This window comes from Sodiomyces alkalinus (assembly GCF_003711515.1).
Source record: "Sodiomyces alkalinus F11 unplaced genomic scaffold SODALscaffold_3, whole genome shotgun sequence".
Taxonomy (NCBI): Eukaryota; Fungi; Ascomycota; class Sordariomycetes; order Glomerellales; family Plectosphaerellaceae; genus Sodiomyces; species Sodiomyces alkalinus.
The window spans coordinates 1552859-1573562 of NW_021167081.1; the positions used below are offsets into that span (position 1 = coordinate 1552859).

Below are 20704 nucleotides of genomic sequence, written 5' to 3' on the forward strand. Positions count from 1 at the left end.
GTAGAAGAACCGCGACTTGTAGGGTAAGAACGACAGCCAGCAAGGCATTAGTGGGTAGCCGAGCCCGGTTCTTGGGAAACTGACGTATGTAGTTGACGCAGAGTGCAGTACCCTGTTGCAGAGTCGGCGACCATGGAAGAGAAACATTGTTGTATTTTGTTTCTTTTCTTTTTCTCTCGGAATGAAGGAGGAAAAAGAAAAAAAAAGGCGTCGGGTATCTCGTTCCTCATCTAGGCATATCCAAAAAAAAAAAAAAAAATTCAAAGCCAAAGCCTTCGTCTACCCGAAACACAACTTCTTCTGTCGTGGATCGACGGTTGGTGGCCTGCCGCGCTTCTTCTCACCCCCGAGCCTCGACTTTTTCGGAGTCTCCGGCGTCCCCAGTTTTGGCGGTTGTGACGGTACATCTTGGTGCACCGCCTCCCTGATCGTCTGTCTCGACAGACAAAGGTCAATGTGATCGTTAAACTGCCTCTCGTCAGGGGCTTGAGGCCGATTGCAAATCGGACAGTCCCACCACGTCCCCTCCTCTTCCGCTCTGGTCTCGGGTTTACAGGGGCTGGGGTTGGGGTGGGGGTGGATCTCCTTTCCATGCCGGTGGTTCGAATCTGACCCGCGGGGGGTGATGGTCGAATCTCCTTCTTCCTGTGAAGCTAGCACCACCGCGTCCGCTTGGGCTTGCAGGTCGTGGTCGAGCTGGTACATCTCTTCCTCGGGCCATTGTTCCCACACGTCATGGCCGTCGGCAGCGTTTTCGGCTTTGCGGTTCGTGTTCTCGGGATCCGGGGCAACCGCCGAGCCGGGATCGGCGGTCGTCTTACGCGGTCGGAAGCCGAAGAAGGCCATGGTATCTGGTTTCTTCGTGCTCTCCAAGTGGGTGACACGCAGACCCATCAATCTCAGTTTCATGCCCGGTATCTCCTGCTCCAGCTTGGCGAGGATGGGGAGAGAGTAGTTGTAGAGATGGTCCGCCATGCAAATCGCCTTGGGCGTCACGACTTGCCGCGTGTATACTTCAAAGGTATGAAGCTTGACCTTGAGGACGAGCGTCCGGCCCTTGCATTCTGCCTTCTTCATGTCCTTTTCAAGTTCCTCAGCCGTCCACCGCAGCTTCTCCCGAAACTTGACTGGGTCCGACATTTCGTGAAATGTGCTCTCCGTGCCTACGCTCTTGCGCTCGTACTCCTCGGCCGGCTGAATCCGAGTGCGGCCGAGGCCGAGATAGCAATGGATCAAAAACTCGTACGCCTTCTCCCCGAAGAGTGGGCTCAAGTATTGGCGGTACTGGTAGATATCGCCGCACGTCTTGATGCCGATGCCGCCGAGTTGGCGCTCTAATACCCGCCCGACACCGTTGACCTTGCGAGGCGGTAGGCTGGCCATGAACTTCATAATGGCCATCCGATCATTGGGCAGCAGGAACTGGCCGTTTGGCTTGTTCATGTTGGAGCATATCTTGGCGAGCTTCGCGTTGGCCGCAATGCCGGCCGAGACGGTGATGCGCGTCTTCTCATGGATCTCGTCACGCATCTGCTGCACAGCGTCTTCGGGCTCCATGTCCCTGTCGGCGCAGTATTGGGTGATGTTGAGGTAGGCCTCGTCGATGCTGGCGCTCTCGAAGCGGGGGTCGTATTCGGCGAGGACCTGGCGCACCTCCTGGGCCTTGGCGTTGTACTTGTCGAAGTTGAGCTTGAGCAGGACGAGGTCCGGGCACAGCTTCTTGGCGACGAAGCTGGCCATGCCGCTGCGGCAGCCGTACTTGCGGGCCACGTAGTTGCAGGTGGTGAGGACGCCGCCGCCGACGGCGAAGGGTAGGTCTTTGAGCTCCGGACGGTCGAGCTGCTCGACTGCTGCGTAGAAGGCGTCGCAATCGACGTGGACTATGCATTGGCTGAGATCTCGGGTGAGTTCGAGCTGGGCGACGAGATTGTCGGCGTGACGGAGCTCACGGGACAGATCGAGGGTATCGAGATGGCGCTTCTTCTGAAGGATTTGGTCGATCTTCTGGGTCAGGATTTTGTCTTTGGCCTCTTCCCGGTTGAAGAATTTGGATCCCTTGGAGGCATTGAAGATGACTTCGGAGACCTGAATATTCCAAATCATTCAATTAGCATACGAGATAGTACATACTTGTGCTTGAATGGGGACCAGTCGACGGGACGCTTCGAAACACGGACCTTCTTCTGATCCACCGAGTCTTGGCCAGCCTTGGTGAGCGAAGGACCCAAGAGGTGATACTTTAATGTGTCATGCTCAGAAGTCAGTCTTGGAGTCAGAGACGGATCCTTGTGGCCAGCCTCGGGTGGTTCCTCTGGCTCGCGCGGCGACTCGGACGGCGGGGTTGGTGCTGTCATGGCCCAAGAGGAAGCGCCACTATAGAGAAACCACGAGCGATGTGCATGTCGGTCCAAGGCAGTAGTAGTGTCGTGATGTCATATGATGATTATGTCGGGACAAAGTCCTTCCTACTCGTGGTCGTTCCGTGGGAAAATTGGTGGTGGGTAGAAGAAGTATGAAGGTGTGTTGTGTTGTTAGTGGAAAAGACGCGTCTGGGTACTTGTCAGCGGGAATCCCACGCGAAATCACGTGCAGAACTTTGCCCCCCTGAACGTCCCGTTTTACACTATTAGGCTAAGCTAAGGGCTCAGCCCCGGTTTTATCGAATATTCACGAATAATATGACAGGACGGCGTAGACGGAGTGTGGAACTTCGTACATCCCCTGGACTTTGTGTATCCCGTGCTGCGTCCTCTTTGCATCTTCTTTTCATCTCACCTGGAAACGACTGCACGGATACGGGATACGGATCGTCATTCTTCATTCTTCTTCAGTTGCACTGCCTCCTTTACTGGGACCGATGCCCAGAATAAGGCTCGGCAAAGCGAGGTAGTGGCACGAATCGCTGTTGCCTTCGTATTCCCCTGCATATCCGTTTTCGTCTCAGGAGCAAGAAAGACGCGTCCTCTATCCGTGATTGCTCGGTCTCGGTTTTCATCCATCGTCGGCCGCCAAGCGATGATCGCCAGGATGAAAATACCCCACAACTTCTCGCGATTTCGCGTCTCTAATAAACCACTGCGTCTGCGTCTGCGTCTGCGACTGTGACTTTCACCGCATACCATGGCCCCAGAAACAAGCGTTTCTTCCTCCGCCGTGGAATCCTCCGCGCGGCGATCCCCCAGATGGTTCCCCCGCGGACAGGCCGAGCCATCGACGCATTTGCTATGCATCTTTTCAGTAGCTGTCTGCCTTGCATCTGCAGCGATTGGGGGCTGAATTTCTTCGCCGATCCCCGCGCCAATCCGATGCCTGACGGAACCAGATTGAGTTACCTATCTAACTTTTCTCCCTCCCCTTCCCGAGAGAGAGGCAGCTCTGAGGCGTAACCAAATTCTTTTTTTTTTCTTTTCTTTTTTTTGCTCCTCGTACGCTCGCTCGCTCTGCAGAAACATGAAGTCTTCACTACTGCCGAGTTTGTTTGCTTGGCTTGCTCTGTGGGCTAGTCGAGCTGCCCCAAGCTCGGCCGGCGAGCCAGGGCAAAAGTCGAAACGACAGGAAAGGCTGGAGATTCGTAACCTTTCGAGGTTATCTGGGGTTTCTGGTAAGTCTTAGCGGGGGACAAATTCGCCCCTTCTCTGAAGTTCTGACTTCTGAGCACCGCTCCTTCGTCTTGACTTACGTGAACTTCGTAGCCGTGGTCGCTGGCGACTACATGTATGTCGACGGTGGAGCTTTGATCCTGGTAGACGATGGTGGCAAGTATGAGAAGCAAGCGGGTATGTGATTGTCGTGTGTCGTTGCCCATGGTCGACTCGGTAGTGGACATGTAACTGATTGGGGGGACGGGATGCTCATCTAGCCTCCGAGATGTTGGCGATTCCCATCACCAATTCGTGGACAAATCGAACCGTGCAGTATTGGACCGTGGACAAAGAAGCGCCACGGAACAACTTCCAGTACTTCTTTGCCAACAGCACCGGGAAAGGACTGTACGCTTGGGGAGGAGAGGCAACGACGGGGCAAGTGAACGACACCAGCCGACACCTATGGAAATTCGAACCCGACAACTTCGGTGGCGGTGAATGGCACGTCTCGGAACCGGCCGACAGCGAGGAATTCAGGGAGGTCAACCGGAACGTCGGCGGCGGCTCGGTGTCTTGCGGGAACAACGCATTCATTCTCGGCGGTTACGCCAACAACCGGACCGATTTTCACGTCGAAAGTGAGACCAAGATACCGACGCCGGGTTTGGTGACCTATAATATGGACTCGAGGCGGTGGACGAACGAATCGGCAGCAGCGTTCAACTCACTAGGCACCTACTACCGAGGCAGCGCGCTATGTCTCCCTGAGCACTCGGACGATGGGTTGGTCATGTTTCTCAGTGGAGAGATGGGTGGAGTGGACCTTTACCGAGAACCCCCGGAGCATTTCCTTTCGTTCGACAACATTACGTTGTACGATCCGTCAACCAAGCAGTGGTTCTGGCAGGAGACGAGGGGTTCGTCACCGTCGAGGAGAAGTCGATTCTGTGCTGTGTCGGCCAAGAGCCCAGAGGGCACAACAGAGATGTATGATTCACTCACATACATGTCTTACCCCCAGATAGGGATGCAGTTATGAGCTAACAAGATGGTAGATTTGTGTACGGTGGCGTGAACAGCCGTCTATCCACAGCATACGACGAACTCTACGTCCTCACAATACCTGGATTTCAATGGTTCCGGGCAGATTATGCCGCCTTCAATCCCCGTGCGGACCATGCTTGTGTCTTGGCCGGAAACAGGCAGATGATAGTGGTGGGAGGCATGAATGAAGGGATATCCGAGGAAGCCAGCAAGTTTGAGGACCAGGACCCCTGGGTGAACGGCCTCGGGGTGTTTGACGTTACCGATTTACAGTGGAAGGACCATTACGATGCTGGGGCGGAGAGATACCAGTCTCCGGCCGTGGTGAGGGATTGGTACAGTGACGGGTGAGTAGGGGGGGGGGATCTTGGTCTCAGTATGACGATGGGGGCTACTTGCTAATCTCTGTGTACCTCTAGGCATCAGAACTCGGTTGAGTGGTCGAGCCCTGAAGTGCGGGCGATGTTTTTGGGTACTTTTTCTTTCTTTCTTTTCCCTCCTGGAGCATTAATCTCGCCTTCAGGAAAAACTGCTAACATCGTGTGTTAGGTGATAATGCAGACGATATGGGCAATGACGACAGTGATACCGGTGACGATGATAATGAGGACATATCTGGTGGTAACAGCAACGCCCCGGGCCCGAACAGCGCCCTCGTCGGTGGCATCACTGGAGGAGTGGTCGCCGGCGTGATCTTGGTCTCCGTTGCCGTAGTGCTCGTCTTCCTCCGTCGGCGACGACGTATGCAACGTCGGCAAGCGGGATTCTCGTCCTCAGGCCTCCTGTCTCCAGCGGAAGGGGGGCAGTCGGCCAGGGGGATGTCGTCCACCCCGTTCGGCCCCCAGCCGGCTCCTGCCTACCACGAGATTCCCCGTCCGGCGCACCAGCGCAACTCGATCGCGCCCACACCCGTCGACATGTACGGACCCACAACTACTCTCACGGGCCATCCGAGGTGGGATTCGTCTTCGACGCATTCTGACGGCACGACCGAATCTGCCACACATCCGTTCGCGCCACCTTTCGCGCCACCTACCGAGCTGCATAGCGAATCGCGAATGGAGCTAGAAGCACACCATGTGCATGAGCTGGAGGCGCCCATACCGAAGGATAGCAGGGAGGCCCTGAGGTGAAGCCACGTTGTCGTTTTCTCGAGGGGACGCCGTTGCTAGATCGGGCTTGATTCTTCTCGTCCATATTTATACCCAAAAAGAAAAGAAAAGAAAAAGGAAGAAAAAAAGCAAGCGATTGATTAGTTACCCATTCCGCAAGCGCAAACCATTACATACCGCACCTCTTCGTATATACAAACCAAGAGCCTCTCATTGGGCCTTGTTATCTAGTTCTATGACACCACCTTGTCCCATCGACTGGGAGACTACAGAGGGCGGCCTCGAAAACTGTTCCTACGATACCGCCGAATAACAAGCCGGCCGCCTCACCAGCGCTCGCTGCGCCGAGAGCAAACTCGCGTGCGTCGGCGTCATAGATATCGTCCTCCAAAATCCGGGCGAAGATATTGACGTACACGGCACCAACGAGGAAGCCAATGACGAAAGCCATGAGGAAGATGGCGTAGGCAGAAATAAGGAAGTAGGCGTTGACAAGTACGGAGGCGAGGGCGACGAGGAGAAGGCTCAGCAGGGAGCGGGGCCGGCGGATTCGGAAGAAGAGCACGGACGAGCGGGCGAGGAGGTTGCCGGCGTGGAAGAAGAGGCCGTAGACGGTACTGTAGTGCAAGAAATCCGGTTGGAGGGACGCGGCCAGGGCTCGCGCTATGCCTGGGTAAACGACGGCTTGCACGACGAAAGCGACGAACAGAGGCGTCATGTAAGGTTTCACGAGCGGCCGCGTGAGGCCTATGTTTTGTTTGACGTTTTTCGAAAGCGCGTCCAGCTTGCCGCCGGCAGCTACGGTGGCACCTCCCGCGTGATGCGCGTTAGCGGCTCCGTTGAGGCGAGGGTCCTGCTGGAGGAGGAACACGCCCGGCTCGCCTTGTAGGTCGTCGTCCAACACGTCGTCCGGGTCGCGGCGGTAGACGGCCGGGCGGGGCAGGACGAGGAGGAAGGCGACGAGCATTACGGCGGTCAGGGGGAGGATGTGCTCGATGGCTTGGCGGAGTTGGCGGCCCTGCCAGACGGTGACGGCGAGGGGGAAGAGGGCGCACAGGAGACGGCCGGTGCCGGTGCCGACGCCCCAGCCTGCGAGGCCGGCGAGGCCGTAGTGGCGGAGCTGGCCGAGGCAGGAGACGTCGGTGGCGGCGGAGGCGGCGGAAGCGAGCAGGGTCATGAGGATGCGGGGGGCGGGCGGGACGTTGGGTGGAGTGGCGGCTGTGACGATGCGGGTGAGGACCCAGCAGCTGGCTAGGAGGAGGGGCCGTAGCCGGTACGAGATGTTGACGTGGCGGAGAAGCGGGGGGAGGATGAGTTTTATTAGGAGGGCCGGGAGGATTTCGAGTATTGTGACGACGGCTCGGGGGAAGGGGATGATGAGGTAGTTGGCGGAGAAGACGATTAGGGGGAGGATAGAGTTGACGGCGCCTAGATTGGGTTTCGATATGGTCAGACGTTTTCCTTCCGGGTCAAAGGAGGGTCACAAGAAGGGAAGGACACGAACCGACGAGGCCAAAGGCGATGAAGGTGCGGACCTCATCTTGGAAGCGGACGGTGGGTGGCCGAGAGAGGCCGGGCATCACGGGAATGTGTCGCTAGAGATCGTTGAATCGGTGTAGGCATAGGGGTGGAGTGAAAAGTTTGGCAGGGGAGGAGAGAGTAGCCCTGAGGCAATGGTAATACCGGTGATGTTGGCGAGTTTGGGTTGTTGAAGACGAAGATGAGCATCTCGAACCAAGACGCGAGTAGGCACGGAAGCTCTACACGTAGGTACGAGATGATTGATGATTTTACTTCTTAGTCATCAAAGGCTGGACGGATAAGGGGGCGGTTGTCGAATCAAGCCACTGCCCAAGCCACTAAGTGGTCTGCAGGAGAGTACAGGGTACGTACCCCTGTTCTTGCACAGCCACACACTTCCTCCCGAGTCCCCCCCTAAACTTTGCGGCGACTTCACGACTTGGGCTTGGCTCTCGATCTCCCAGTTCCTCATCCTGCAGGACGGGGCAACATAATCGCCTTTTTTCGACACGACGATCCATGATTCTACACCTCTCCTCGCTCTACGTATATCTTTATGCATAGACTGCAAGAGAAAGCGTCTACGATCGCCGCCTCCTCTCCCCGACACACGACACAAGCACACGACGCATGCCGTTCGCGACTCGCCGCCTTCAATCTACCATTGCCCGTTGCCTCTGACGCTGTACTGTCCACGTCCGCCGCCCTGATTTGAAAAGAACTTTGAACCTACGGCCATGGCCGTTAACGGGCCGCCATCGTCGAGGACCCGATTGCCGAATTGGTCGGACTCTGATTCCGGCTTCAATCCCAACGCCTGGAGCAACACGAGCACGTTCGCGGAACCCGATGGCCAGAATGGCGCCCCTACAGGCGTCACCTCTTCCTGCAAACCCAGGAGGCTACTCTACAGAAGTGCGCGTTGCACCAACATGCTGGGCCTCGCCTGTGTATTTTTCGTCGTCTTCGTACTGTATTACTACTCCATGGTATGTTGGCCTGTTCTTCCCTCGCCTTATCCTCGAGTTGGACCTCGCAGGAATATGCTTACGACGAGCCCGTTTGCAGGCAAACGACCCATTACCTGGCTCGATCGCCGGCGGTATCGTGACAAAGGATCTTTTCGAAACAATACATGTACCGTCCTACGCAGACGATCCGGGCGGGAAGAGGAGGTTACGCGTCGTCATGCCGGCCGACGGCCCGGCCCTCAACCTTTGCAAGGTCATCATGTCCGCCGTCGCCCTGGGCTATCCGATGCCCACCATTCTGAACTGGAGGGGAGAGTTCAACCGGCCCGACTGGCAGTTTGCGGGCAGCCATATCGCCAAGCTCGAGAGCCTCCTCGTCATCATCGAAACACTGCTAGGGCAGGAACCCGAAGACGCGGACGAAGAGGACCTGATCCTGCTGGTGGACGCCTACGACATTTGGTTCCAGCTCCCGCCTTCGGTGCTGATTGAGCGCTTCCACCAACTCAACCGCGAGGCCGACGAGCGCAACCGTCGCGAGTGGGAGGCCCTGGCCGCCGACTTCCCCGTGCCCCCGCCGAAGCAGTCCATCATCGTCACCACGGCCAAGGATTGCCACCCGAGCTGGGACTCGGGTTCCGAGCCGAACTACGCGCACTGGCCCGAGTCGCCCCTGCCGAGCGACTTGTACGGCGAGGACACCGACCGCGTCTTCTTCTTCGCCGACCCGGCCCGGAAACACAGGAAGGTGCGGCCCCGCTGCGTCAACAGCGGGCTCATCATGGGGACCATGGGATCCCTCCGCCAGGCCCTGCGGCGCTGCAAGGAGAAGGTCGACGAGACGGCCATGCGGGGCCGCCAGCTCTGGAGCGACCAGGCGCTCATCGGCGAGGTGATGGGCGACCAGATGCTCTGGCGCGAGTGGATGCGCAGCCTCGCCGCCACGTGGAACGGGACGGCCGCCGAGGCACGGCTGGACGCCCTGGCGCCCGAGACGCGGGCCATCGCCCAGGCCGCCGTCCGCGACGGGAAGAAGAAGCAGTTCGAGTTCGGCATCGGGCTCGACTACAACTTCACCACCATCCCTCCGACTTGCTCGGCCGAGGAGGACGGCCATTTTGTCGTCATCGGGGACGAGAAGGCTCTGGCGCGCGCGTCGGCGAGGGCCGGCGTCCCGGACGGAGTGCGCGTGCGCGGCATCCCGCCCGAGCTGAAGGACAGCAAGGGGCCCGTTCCCGGGAAGAAGTGGGACGAGGTACCGCTCTACACGGACTTTTACTTCGGCCTTTCTCCCGTCGGCATCCACCACAATGCGTACATCAACGGCCTCAAGCCGTGGCGGCTGGAGAATTGGTGGAACATGACCTGGTTCTACCCGCACCTGCGCGACTTGGTCGTCGAGCACTTGAAGCCCGTCGCCGTGAAGGAGCAGGAGCAGGGGCAGGGGCAGGGGCAGGGGCAGGGGCAGACGCCGCTGGCTAGGCTCCCGCCGCTCGGTAAGCATGGCAAGGAGACTGTCTACTATGCGCCCCGGGCCGACGCCGAGAAGAAGACGGTGCGCATCTTCGAGCCGTCGCGGGAGTTCACCCCCGTTGACTGGGACGGCGTGTGCCAGAAGGGGAACCAGCCATGGCATAAGAAGATCTTTGGTGACGACAAGGGGCCGTTGGAGCTCTAGGAGACATGCTCTGTCTGCCCTACTAGCATCTAATGAAAGAAGAAAACCCGAATGTGCAGTACTAGCAAGCCAATCTGTATATACATACATCGAGACAGCGACGGATGAGGCTTACCGGGCTTTATAGAAAGGACACCATAATTATACATAATACCATTCCCATTCCATTATCCCCAATATGAGAAGAAGAGACGATATCCTTGCTTTTTTTATTTATTTATTTTTCCTTTCTCAATGGCCATGATGAAACGTTTTGGCCTCATCCGGGCAACTTTTTGAACCAACAGCCATCATACCTCGTAGACCATTAACACACCCACCCGCCCCTTATGCCTTTCCCGTGCTACGGAAGCAGTCCATGTACCACTCAACCGCCTCCTGCATCTTGTTGGTCCCCGCCTCCATGACGGCAGTAATAGGCTTCCCGCGGGTCTCCTCCTGCGACTTGGCGTAGGCGTTGTTGACTCCCTTGTTGATGTTGACCTTGGTGATGCCATTGGCAATGCAGCGGTGGAAGACGTCCTCGGTGATGGGGTCGGCGCCATGCAGGACCAGCCGCACCCTATCGCCGACGGCCTTGTGGACGGCCTCGAGCCGGTCAAACTCCAGCTGGATGCCGCGGGGGCCGTACTCGCCATGGACGTTCCCGAACGAAGGCGCCAACATCTCGATCCCGGTGGCGACGAACAGCTCGGCCTCGTCGGGGGTGGTCAGGACGCCCTCCAAATCGGCGGTGCTCGCGACGCCGTCCTCGCCTCCCTCGATGCGGCCCGGCTCGGCCTCGGTGGCGATGGCGCGGGCGTGGCAGTAGGCGACGAGGTCCTTGGTCAGCGCGAGGTTCTCCTCCTTCTCGTAGTGGCTCATGTCGCACATGATGCTGTCGAAGCCGTCGGGGATGTCGGCGGCGCGGCGCACCAGCTCCGGGGTCTGGCAGTGGTCCAGGTGCAGCGAGACGGGGACGGAGGCGCTGTGGCATAGGGAGGCGGCGGCGAGGACGAGGGCGTCGCCGGCGTATTGCATGGCCCAGGGGAAGAGCTGCACGACGCAGGGGGACTTCTTCTTCTCGGCGGCGCGGACGCTGGCTAGTACGGCTTCGATGTTGTAGCAGCATGTGCCGACGACGGCGTAGCCTCCATCGCGGGCTGCGTTGAGGATGGACAGGGTGCGGTTTTGGGAGAGGGGTGGTCGAGCCATTTTTGAGGAGTTGTGAAGGCGGTGGGCAGAGGGAGAGAATATATGAGGGTATTTTACTATTTGTCAAAATGGGAGGAAAAGGGCGGAAAATCCAGTTAAGTAGTGCTTGGGCTGTCCAGTAGAACAATATGCGGAAGTCGCTTTATGGAGAAAGCATCTGCATGTGGAATGATTAACACCTGGGGGGCGGACTTCAGAAAAGAAATAAGAAGAAATATAGAACTTCAAATAAATACAATAATTCATATAAGAAAAGTCCCGCGATGCCCCTCTCTCTGTTCCTTTAAATCGGTACAGCCACCGGTACCGTATAACGGTGTTACTGGGTGATGCACCGCTACGTCAACCCCCCACGGAACCCCTCAGCGGGGTCACGAAGCGGGGTGTGGGTCTCTCCGTTCCCGATGTACACTATGATCGGCACTGTACGCGAGTACATTGAGAATCCCGCGATTCCGGCCGGTGAATCCACCGAGACCGGCCGAGTGGACCGAGTAATTCTCACCGAGTCCCGGGATTGAAGTGGCCAGGACAAGTATCACACATGACAATGCAAGAACAAGATGCATCATTAATACTCGTGTTATTGAAATTTGATTTCTTGGAGATCTCGGAGCAGGGAAGAAAAAGGCGGCTTTCTGACCGAGAAACGGACTTCTTACCGGTCGGTGAAAACACCGAGCCCCGACTCCCGCGATCGGTCATTTGGCCGAATGACGGAAACTTGGAGTTGTCCCACCACACACCCACATCTACGCTTTTCCCCAACAAGCGTTTCTTTTCCCATTTAGCCGGGGAACAAAGCCGACAGTGCTAAGACGAAGCTGACCTCAATGCAGTACTGATCCACTCATGAAATGGATCCTTGGCGATGGCGATTTCCTCTTGTTCGGTAGTAATAACTGGGGTAAGACAACGTGGGGGAGGGGGAGGGGGAGGGGGAGGGGAAGCCCCGGAGGGGAATGGGGATCGACATGACCGAGACCTCGACTTGATAAAACCGTCCAACCCCCCTGACCGGAACGGTACGAACGTAGACAAATTTCACCGAAAAGCCTGTTTCCTATAATTGAAAGAATTTTTTTATTTTATTTTTGGCGATAATCATTGACACGGATTTCCCAACCTCTTCTTCCTATTCCCACGCATCCTCGGCCTCTCGGGGCTTTTGAATGACATATAGACAGACAGATACCTTTCTCCCCACCTCAACTTCCCACCGACCTCTGCCACCTCTCACAATGTCCCAACAAAAACCCCCCGTCTCCTTCATCGGCCTCGGAGCCATGGGCTTCGGCATGGCCACCCACCTCGTCAAAGAAGGCTACCCCGTCACCGGCTTCGACGTCTACGGACCTACCCTCGAGAGGTTCGCGCAAGCAGGAGGCAAGCCGGCGACAACCCCCTCCGAAGCCGTCGCCGACAAGGACTACTGCGTATGCATGGTCGCCACCGCCCAACAAGCCCAATCCGTCCTCCTCGACTCCGAAAACGCCGCCATCCAGACCCTTCCCAGGGGAGCCGTCGTGCTCCTCTGCTCGACAGTACCGTGCTCCTACGTCCAGGCGCTGGAGAAAGACCTCGCGGCGCGCGGCAGGCCCGACGTCCTCCTCGTCGACTGTCCCGTCTCGGGAGGCGCAGGGCGCGCCGCGGCCGGCACGCTCTCCATCATGGCGGGCGCCTCGGACGACGCCGCCCTGGAAAAGGGGAAGGACCTGCTCCAGGCCATGTCCGACCCGGCCAAGCTGTACATCGTGCAGGGCGGCATCGGCGCCGGCAGCAACATGAAGATGTGCCACCAGGTCCTGGCCGCCAACCAGATCCTCTCGGCGGGCGAGGCGCTCGGCTTCGCCGCCCACTTGGGTCTCGACCTCAACCGGGCCGCCGAGGGGATTCTCGGGTCGGACGGCTGGAGCTGGATGTTCGAGAACCGCCTCCCGCGCATCCTGGACGCGAACCACCAGCCCATCGCCAGCGCCACCACCATCATTTTGAAGGACACCAGCATCATCACCCACGAGGCGCGCGCCGCTGGCTTCGCCACCCCGATGACCACCGCTGCGGAGCAGGTCTACTTTGCCAGTCTCGGCAGGGGGTACGGACCCGACGACGACGCCGGCTTGATCCGGATGTACACCGAAGGCGTGGGTCGTGTCGGTCCGGTGCAGGGCGCCGCCCAGACGGAGCACGATAAGCTGGCCCTCGTCGTCGACTTGCTCAGGGGTGTCCATCTGTGCTCTGCTGCCGAGACGTTGGCTTTCGCCCATTTCGTTGGCTTGGACCTGGACCAGGTCTTCGAACTCTGCATCAATGCCGCTGGCGGTTCTCGGATGCTGTCGACTGTTGGCCCGGAGATCATAAGAAGGCTTCGCGGCGAGGGGGGTGCGGGCCGTGCGGCGACGGAGGGGTCGAGCAGTGGTGGAGAGTCCTTGTCATCTATTGCTGCCCGGCTGAGTGCCGCTGTTGATGAGGCGCAAAGGCTCAAGGTTCCCGTCTTCCTGGGCAGCTCGGCTCTGAACCTCATTCGCCAGGCTTTGCGGCGCAGTGCCGGCAAGGAGGGTTCCGAGTCAAGTCTGCAGTCTGTGGTGGGGGTTTGGACTTGATGAGATGCTGCTGGGGTTGGTGGACGTAGTAATATCACTTGATGTAAGTAGCCTCTGTGAGACTGTCTAGGTAGGAATCACAGCAGGTATTCAAAAGCGAGCGTTTTCCAAGTTGATGACTATCGAAGCATTCCCTTTAAGTATCCCAATATCAGGAAGAGCTGTGTCCAGAATGTGATGTTTTGATGAATACCATGGGGCGAGAAGCATCTAACACTCGAGTGTTAGATGCTTCTCGCCCCATGGTATTCACCAGAAACGCCACCCAACTCAGCTTTCCCTTGACTTTCTCCAACAAACACTTGACACGGCAGAAAGGAAAAAAGTTGAAAGACAAAAAACATGTAGACCGAATTTCAAGGTAGTAGAGACAGACTGGTCCGACGACAGTACAAAAAAGGAAAAAAAGGAAAAGGGGGAAAGGGGGGAAAGGGAGGAAAGACAAAAGAGATCAAAAGAAAGCAGGACCTCAGCACAAATAGCAAATTCAAGTTGGACACGTCACACGTCTCTCCTTCCCCATGCCTCCTTACTTCTCCAGAACCCATGGGGTCCCGTCCGGGTTGACTCCCTCATGCTGCTCCCTCATATGACGCTTGAAGTTATCATTGCGAGTAGTTGACTTCCCACAGTCCGGCCAGGGACAGATGCCCCCTTCAGGAGGGAGTTGAATTCTCTTTGCGTGCTCCTTGTGGTTTATACGAATGTGGCGGTCAAGCTCTTTTTTGCCTGGAAAAGCATCCTGACAATGTCCAACGGAACAAAGGACAGGGAGAGTGTGCTTTTTTTGATGCTTGCTATAGTTTGGACCCTATCGTTAGGATCGTGTGTTGGAAAAAAAAAAAAAAAAGAGGAGAGGGTCAAGTCTGTCAACGAGGTTGGAGGATGTGCCAGAAACAACTGGCCAAGCAAGAGATGCGGTTCCGTGTGTCTTGCATCTTGCATAGGGAAGAAGACTTACTGCAGATCCTTTGGCAGCTCAAAGACCTTGCCACAACCCTCCTCCGGGCATGTCACTGGCCCTTTCTTCCTCTTGGAAGCCGAACCCGTGATTGTCTTGGAAGAAGAAGCCGAATTGGATGTTGAAGATGCCTTCCGCGCCTCCCTGCGTCTCTTGGACACGGAACTATTTGCCATGTTACTGTCTCTCTCGGTGATGCTAGACGATGCCTCAGAGAGAGAGTTGTAACTCTCGGGAGTATTAGCTGTCAGATCCAAGTTCGAAAACCCTACCAAGTCGTCCTGGTCCCTGTCGTCCGGATAACCCATGAGCTGAGTGTTGGTGCCGTTGGAGACAAAAGCCCCCTGAGAGCCACTCAGCTGCGAACCGCTAGGAGACTATGCCTCCGGGGCCGGGTTACCCTGGTACTGAGAGTAGACGCCTTGGGCAGAGCCAAGTTCCGAATGATTGCCGTTGGACAGGGACAGCGTCCGTGGATCAAGCGTCCTTTCGTCCAGGTTGTAATCATAGGGGGTCCCTCCCCCCCAAGAAGCGGGATGGTTCTCCGGGTGGTCACCCTCCCACATTGGATCCACACCGTGTCGGAGCGGGTGGCTAGTCCTCCTCTGGGAAGACATGGCCAGGGGACGGATGCTGTATACCTGTCTGGTAAGGCTGATCGAAGAAGAATCGAGGGCAAGGATGGAGACACCGCGCTCCGTATGATGGCCTTGTGGCGCAAACTATTGGTCCAACTTGACTGTTGAGGGACTTCTGTGACCTGTCCTAAAGAAGATCAGACGAGATGCGAGAAGCGGATGAGTTGCATTGTTTGAGTGGAGAGGGACTAGAGTATGGCATGCCGAACACTTACACACCTTGACAGAATGGCCCAGGTGGTGCCCCTGAAGGGAATCGGGGGGGTTTGTAGTATGCTTCGGGAACAAGATGAGAGAGAGTTTGAATGTCTGATGCAAATCAAGAGCCAAAAATGAATAAGTGAGCGAACTTCAAGCTTCAGGTTCCCACATAATGAACGGTAATCGCTAGATGCACATACCGATGGGGGTCCAGGAAAGGGGTAATGGGGCTACAATTTAAAGCCCAGTGGAAGCATTCACAGCCTCGAAGGGAGTCACAGGATGGACTGTGGAAGAAAGTGTTCGAAGATGCGCACTGCTCAAACGAACAGGCCGCCAGGCGTGTTTCTGTGATGCCTAGTCCTCAACTGTTATCGACAAACCAGAAGCTTCCAACTCGTTATGCTTCACAAATGGTCTAAGCCTCTGACTGCGTGAGCATTTCCATGCTCCGATGGGGGAGATATTTGGGGGGGCTTTTTCCATTTCTCGGTGAAGCCTCTGGTGTTGGATATATGTAATGTAGCTAAAACAGGGACCATGCGAGACACTGAGGCGGCAGCTCGCCTACTTTCACGCACTGAGGCCTACATCTGACGTATGTAGCAAACGGAGAGCGCAACTGAGCCAACCGCAACTTGCAGGCTTGAGTGTTCAAGCTACGAGCGTGGTAATAATAATGGTATCCCTCCCGCATATGAACTCGGATAGACTTGTCCAGACGATCCAGTAAGATGAGGCGGGCTGCCGAGCAGTCTTGGCTGCATGGCACAGGCATATGCATACCTAGTCATAGGTCGGCGGTCGCTGATAACATCCAAAGCTCGCTAGAAACTAGAGGGCCTCCCGCATAAGGCTCAACTGTGTTGCGCCGTTACTCTTACAGTGTGAAGTTTCACTGTTTCATGAAGAAACAGGGGAGCCAGGAGTCAAGACAAGGGTCTCGAATCTCGATCGACTTGAAAAGTTGCATGATCGCAGCAAGGAGGCTTGTGTAGCGGTTAGAACTTGACGCTCCATTCTCGAGGTCAAATTCAGAATCACTCAATGGCAATGGTCGTCGGTAACGAGCCTCCAGCATAGCCTCGTCTAATTTGCTTCCTTGAAAGTTGGAATGACTGGGCTGGGATTGAAATTCTGAGTCCAAGGTAGATAGGCAGCTAGGCTGTCCCCGAGGCTGAATTTCTACAATTAAGAATGCGTTGTTGAGTCAGAGCATGAGGGTTTGGTCCTTGGGGGCCCGGCCAAGGGGGCCGCTCGATACGGCCAACGGTCTGCGTGGACGGCCGCCGGCGGACCGCACTCACCTGGGCGTCCTACCTATGAAAACCACATGCAGGAATGATGGTGTGGAAGGTGGCCTCCTGCATGAGGCTGTGGTCGCAACCTCCAAATTCCATTTACTCTGTTCTGCGCAGATGCGAGTGCGAAATATGTAGTTGCAAAGCCACAGTGAGACTGAGTCGACTTTGCGTATACTGCCCAGAACAGAAGGATAGACGAGAATGACTGGAAATGATTATGGGGATGAAGATATATAAGGAAAAGGACATCCGGGCAATAAGATCTCCATCTTCGGACTCTGGAGACTGCTAAACAAACGTCCACAGCTCAGTCTGCTCACTCCGGAACTTGGTGATAACCTCACTTGCACAACGTTAACCACATTACAGCGAACAAGCTTCTCATCTCTTACTGCTCTCACCCTCCCCTCCTCGTCCCCAAACATGGCGTCTCCAAAAAGGGCGTCCGCAACCATGCTGCCCAACACCAAGCTGAAGCGTCGCTTCTACGAGTCCATTGTCTTTGGCGTTGCCCTCAAGAATATATTCCACAACAACTTTGAAGTGTCCGACAGGACGCCCAACAGCGAACCAGATGCCAACGAAGGAGCAGAGCAGGCGTACCACCGCTTCGTCTACAGACTCGCCCATATCTGCGACAACGAAAAGGGCGGGTCGACAGTCACCGCCATTGCAGTCCTCGAGGAGCCCGACTGCATCCGTTACCTCGTGGGGTCCAACGAAAGAAAGGGGCAACAAGAAGTCGAGGTCAAAGACTTCCTGACCAAGATTCTACGAATGGTCGGGAAATGGGACCACCAAGCTACTGACGAGCATACGACCCTCTGCACCGCTCTGTTTCGGAGTATCCTTCAATTCAACCTGCCTCGAATCAAGGCCTACTTGGCCCATCTGGCAAAGGCACTCGACCTCTGCATTGACCACTGCGACAGAGACATCAATGGCATGAACAGAGATTCGGAATGTAAGTGATTTATCTTCCACATCTTCCAAAGGGTTGGCGTTACGGAATTACGGAAGATAACTCATTCCTGGTCCAAAACAGACATCAAGGGGGTTCTCTCAACGCTCCGGACCATGACTGGCTTTCACCCCAATCGCGAAATGGAACACGGCGATTGTAAGTGCCTCTTAGCTTCTGGTTCTTCACTTGCTTGTATGCATTCACTGGCTAGTTACTAACACCAAAATCGTCAAGACATGCTCGCTTGCCAAAGGCTCATTCGTGAGATTCACCGGAACCACAAGATCTCGCGGATCAACGAGGCTATTGTTGAGCGGGCCAAGGAGGGCCAAATCGACAGTTCAGACCACTGGGTTGATTTACGGCACGTCCTCGGCCGGCTGCACGCCTACTACCAAGACGTCGAGACCATCATAGGGGCGCGAAGGCGCTGGGTCCAACTCTTCCACGACTTCGAAGTGACCGTCATCCAGTCCAGCCAGCCGGCCCCCAGCCCGCTAAAAGGCAACAAGACCAACGCCCATGACACGATCGGACGCATGGTCTCCTCGACGGACGAGATGGCTCGGTACCGCGGGTACGCAGCCGAGCTGCAAACGTTCGGCCTCGACGAGCAAATCTCCCTCCTGGCAAAGAAGGAGAGTTTCAGGCCCATCGTGCACGCCGAGGTCCTTGTCCACGGCGAGGCCCTGGACCGCATCAAGGCTAGCGGCCCCGAGCGCCGCGCGCGGTTCTGGAACGACTGGAAGTACGTCGGGAGCAGCAAGCCCACCTGCCGGCTCTGTCGGTACTACTTCGACGTGCACCCGGGCGCCGTCCAGGTGCGGTCGACGCACCGGAACCTGTACCCCCGCTGGCGGCTTCCCGATGCGCACGACCCCGCGTCCACGAAGACCCGCGATACGTTCCTCAACGATATCAACAAGAAGCTGCGCGAGGACGTGCTGCGGACCCTCCAGGAAAGGATCCCGCAGGGGAAGAAGCATGATTCGAATACGACGTCGCAGATGCCGGCGTACTTTGGCACGGGGGACACGGATGCTCACAGGACCGTGAGTGATTTGGCCTCCAGGTTCAGTGGGATGGGCATGAGCGTCGGCGTCGGCGAGGATTTCGGGTCGCCGAGAAAGGAGAAGAAGGGACCACCGTCCGTCAAGGAGTTGCAGGAGGAAGATGAGGATCTGTTCGACTCGGGGGATCCGGGTAGCGGGGGCGAGGACGTTAGGAACCTTTCTGGAAAGGCAGACACGTCGGAGGATGCGGAAGACAGTGACGACAATGGCGGGGTATTGCTTTATACTGGGAGACGCTGAAGAGTCGGATGGCGATATGCCTCTTTTTTTTTTTTTTTTTGTATCTTCTTGTTTTGCCTGTTTGGTTTTGAAAGAGATAGTGGAGAGAACTGTAAGTAATTGAGTTTTACATAAGTATTGTTTGTATCAGTTGGAATAACGTACGTGATTGATACCTGAATCACTCTCCAAGTCTCAACTCTCAACATGAACTCTTAACCTTGGGTATCTGAATGATACCCATTCACTGCTGATAAAAAGCTATAAAAAGGTCTCTTTACAATGATTCTCTTCTCCCCCTTTTCTCCTCTTTTCCCCTCCCCACGATCCTTTTATCAGGAACCACAAACCCAAGATATCACCACCACCACCACCACCACCACTGCCACCACACTTCTCTGTATGCTATCCAAGTTCCAACTAGTCAAGCAAAGTAAACCAGCCAACCCAAAATGAATGCGCGAAACCCACGGAGGAGACCATCCCTCCATCCTCGAACGTCGTCATGTCCGGAGAATCCAGCACAACCCCATCGACGGCCGAGTGCCCAAACCTGCCCTGTACTCTCCTCGGCAACGTAGCTAGTCCCAGGGGGAAAAGAAAAAAGAAGAAAAATAAAATAAAAAAGCTGGACAGAGCCCTTTGAACTTTGGAAACTCATGGTTGTGTCTTCGTGACTATTGTGACGATGGTATCATAATATCATTCATTCCTCAAAGATTCGAACCCAAGTCTCCGTCGCTACACCCAAGATTATGTTGGCATGACTAGATCCCATCATCTGGGAGGCTGGAGCCATCAACTGTCCAACTAGGTACAGGTTGTAAAGGCCCAGCGCTGAACTCCCATTATCCCACCCACTTAGACGACAGGCGCTCGCTTCTCAATAGTCGCCCACATATCCTCGAAATAGCTCACGCCACCCTTCACGATGTAGCGCGCCGGCTGCTGCTTATTGAGGAGGGTAGGCCGGAAACGCCGCAAGAACTGCAGTGGCGCCTTGAAGAGCTCCATGTAGGCGATATCTCTGCCGAGGCATACGCGGGGACCGTACCCGAAGCCCATGTTGTACTTGAGGTACTCCTTCGCCTTCTCGGGATCTTCGAGCCAGCGCTCGGGACGAAACGCCCCGGCGTCGGGGCCGTAGATGTTTTCGTCCCGATGGACGAGCCAAGGGTTGCACGTAAGCTCGGTTCCCTCGGGGACGAACTTGCCGTCGAGGTTCAGGCCGCCGGGCGGCGCGAGGCGGGGGAAGATGTTGGGGGCGGCGGGGTTGAGGCGCAGGGCTTCGCGGACGCAGGCGACGTAGTAGGGGCAGTGGGTGAGGACCTGGTCATGCTGGGGCATCTCGCCTTGGGGAGGGAGTTTGCCCTCGCGCGTGGCCGTATCGATCTCGGCCATGACCTTGTCGTAGACGGACGGGTTGCCGAGGATGTGGAGCATGAGCGCTTGGAAGGTGGTACCAGTGGTGTCGGCGCCGGCGAGGAGGACAAGGAGAATCTCGGCCTTGATATAATCAAGGTCAAGGGGCTTTCCGTTTTCGTCGCGGGCTTCGACGAACCTGTTTATTTGTCGCGTTGTCAGCGAACTGTGCTAAGAATGAAGGAAAAATAAAAGAAAAGAGGGAGAGGGGGGGG

General features: G+C 56.3%; 9 protein-coding genes across 9 annotated transcripts in view; 4 read left to right on the plus strand and 5 right to left on the minus strand.

Moving 5' to 3' along the window:
* Nucleotides 1-242: 242 nt before the first annotated feature.
* Nucleotides 243-2512, minus strand: SODALDRAFT_350032 (DNA polymerase kappa). Its single transcript, XM_028613454.1, has 2 exons — nt 2178-2512; nt 243-2085 (listed from the first exon to the last, which is right to left on the minus strand). The coding sequence occupies exons 1-2, from the start codon at nt 2352-2354 to the stop codon at nt 280-282; spliced, it is 1983 nt and encodes a 660-aa protein (XP_028467748.1). The 5' UTR covers nt 2355-2512; the 3' UTR covers nt 243-279.
* A 938-nt stretch (nt 2513-3450) lies between these two features.
* SODALDRAFT_350033 (hypothetical protein) lies at nt 3451-6063 on the plus strand (the record flags this gene model as incomplete). Its single annotated transcript, XM_028613455.1, has 6 exons — nt 3451-3601; nt 3693-3776; nt 3860-4571; nt 4640-4975; nt 5048-5100; nt 5178-6063. 6 exons carry the CDS (start codon nt 3451-3453, stop codon nt 5759-5761), a joined length of 1920 nt encoding a protein of 639 aa, XP_028467749.1. The 3' UTR covers nt 5762-6063.
* Nucleotides 5863-7499, minus strand: SODALDRAFT_142008 (hypothetical protein). Its single transcript, XM_028606795.1, has 2 exons — nt 7245-7499; nt 5863-7168 (listed from the first exon to the last, which is right to left on the minus strand). Exons 1-2 carry the CDS (start codon nt 7318-7320, stop codon nt 5964-5966), a joined length of 1281 nt encoding a protein of 426 aa, XP_028467750.1. The 5' UTR covers nt 7321-7499; the 3' UTR covers nt 5863-5963.
* A 413-nt stretch (nt 7500-7912) lies between these two features.
* SODALDRAFT_142057 (hypothetical protein) lies at nt 7913-10074 on the plus strand. The gene is made up of 2 exons (XM_028606796.1): nt 7913-8250; nt 8330-10074. The coding sequence occupies exons 1-2, from the start codon at nt 7999-8001 to the stop codon at nt 9908-9910; spliced, it is 1833 nt and encodes a 610-aa protein (XP_028467751.1). The 5' UTR covers nt 7913-7998; the 3' UTR covers nt 9911-10074.
* On the minus strand, nt 9861-11320 carry SODALDRAFT_332094 (aldolase). Its single transcript, XM_028611613.1, has one exon. It carries the CDS (start codon nt 11102-11104, stop codon nt 10238-10240), a length of 867 nt encoding a protein of 288 aa, XP_028467752.1. The 5' UTR covers nt 11105-11320; the 3' UTR covers nt 9861-10237.
* A 982-nt stretch (nt 11321-12302) lies between these two features.
* Nucleotides 12303-13839, plus strand: SODALDRAFT_332095 (hypothetical protein). The gene has a single exon (XM_028611614.1). It carries the CDS (start codon nt 12346-12348, stop codon nt 13705-13707), a length of 1362 nt encoding a protein of 453 aa, XP_028467753.1. The 5' UTR covers nt 12303-12345; the 3' UTR covers nt 13708-13839.
* A 304-nt stretch (nt 13840-14143) lies between these two features.
* Nucleotides 14144-15353, minus strand: SODALDRAFT_142066 (hypothetical protein). The gene is made up of 2 exons (XM_028606797.1): nt 14669-15353; nt 14144-14504 (listed from the first exon to the last, which is right to left on the minus strand). The coding sequence occupies exons 1-2, from the start codon at nt 14974-14976 to the stop codon at nt 14237-14239; spliced, it is 576 nt and encodes a 191-aa protein (XP_028467754.1). The 5' UTR covers nt 14977-15353; the 3' UTR covers nt 14144-14236.
* Nucleotides 15354-17037: 1684 nt separating this feature from the next.
* SODALDRAFT_332098 (hypothetical protein) lies at nt 17038-19092 on the plus strand. The gene is made up of 3 exons (XM_028611615.1): nt 17038-17775; nt 17857-17931; nt 18010-19092. The coding sequence occupies exons 1-3, from the start codon at nt 17235-17237 to the stop codon at nt 19086-19088; spliced, it is 1695 nt and encodes a 564-aa protein (XP_028467755.1). The 5' UTR covers nt 17038-17234; the 3' UTR covers nt 19089-19092.
* Nucleotides 19093-19828: 736 nt separating this feature from the next.
* The window catches only part of SODALDRAFT_142249 (flavonoid 3',5'-hydroxylase), a 2085-nt gene continuing 1209 nt past the window's right edge, over nt 19829-20704 (minus strand). The window contains exon 4 of the mRNA XM_028606798.1: nt 19829-20628. Coding sequence (XP_028467756.1) covers nt 19929-20628 — 700 coding nt within the window. The 3' untranslated portion in view covers nt 19829-19928. The remainder of the gene's footprint in view (nt 20629-20704) is intronic.

What these genes read in the sequence shown, in the direction of transcription:
- SODALDRAFT_142008 (XM_028606795.1), bottom strand. Translation starts at nt 7,320, where the DNA reads ATGCCCGGCCTCTCTCGGCCACCCACCGTCCGCTTCCAAGATGAGGTC. An exon ending in CATCGCCTTTGGCCTCGTCG is followed by an intron (nt 7,169 to 7,244) that starts GTTCGTGTCCTT and finishes AACCCAATCTAG; the next exon opens with GCGCCGTCAACTCTATCCTC.
- SODALDRAFT_350032 (XM_028613454.1), bottom strand. Translation starts at nt 2,354, where the DNA reads ATGACAGCACCAACCCCGCCGTCCGAGTCGCCGCGCGAGCCAGAGGAA. An exon ending in ACTCGGTGGATCAGAAGAAG is followed by an intron (nt 2,086 to 2,177) that starts GTCCGTGTTTCG and finishes TGGAATATTCAG; the next exon opens with GTCTCCGAAGTCATCTTCAA.
- SODALDRAFT_142066 (XM_028606797.1), bottom strand. Translation starts at nt 14,976, where the DNA reads ATGGGTTATCCGGACGACAGGGACCAGGACGACTTGGTAGGGTTTTCG. An exon ending in GAGCTGCCAAAGGATCTGCA is followed by an intron (nt 14,505 to 14,668) that starts GTAAGTCTTCTT and finishes TCCAAACTATAG; the next exon opens with CAAGCATCAAAAAAAGCACA.
- SODALDRAFT_332095 (XM_028611614.1), top strand. Translation starts at nt 12,346, where the DNA reads ATGTCCCAACAAAAACCCCCCGTCTCCTTCATCGGCCTCGGAGCCATG.
- SODALDRAFT_142057 (XM_028606796.1), top strand. Translation starts at nt 7,999, where the DNA reads ATGGCCGTTAACGGGCCGCCATCGTCGAGGACCCGATTGCCGAATTGG. An exon ending in TACTGTATTACTACTCCATG is followed by an intron (nt 8,251 to 8,329) that starts GTATGTTGGCCT and finishes GCCCGTTTGCAG; the next exon opens with GCAAACGACCCATTACCTGG.
- SODALDRAFT_332098 (XM_028611615.1), top strand. Translation starts at nt 17,235, where the DNA reads ATGGCGTCTCCAAAAAGGGCGTCCGCAACCATGCTGCCCAACACCAAG. An exon ending in CATGAACAGAGATTCGGAAT is followed by an intron (nt 17,776 to 17,856) that starts GTAAGTGATTTA and finishes GGTCCAAAACAG; the next exon opens with ACATCAAGGGGGTTCTCTCA. An exon ending in CGAAATGGAACACGGCGATT is followed by an intron (nt 17,932 to 18,009) that starts GTAAGTGCCTCT and finishes AAAATCGTCAAG; the next exon opens with ACATGCTCGCTTGCCAAAGG.
- SODALDRAFT_332094 (XM_028611613.1), bottom strand. Translation starts at nt 11,104, where the DNA reads ATGGCTCGACCACCCCTCTCCCAAAACCGCACCCTGTCCATCCTCAAC.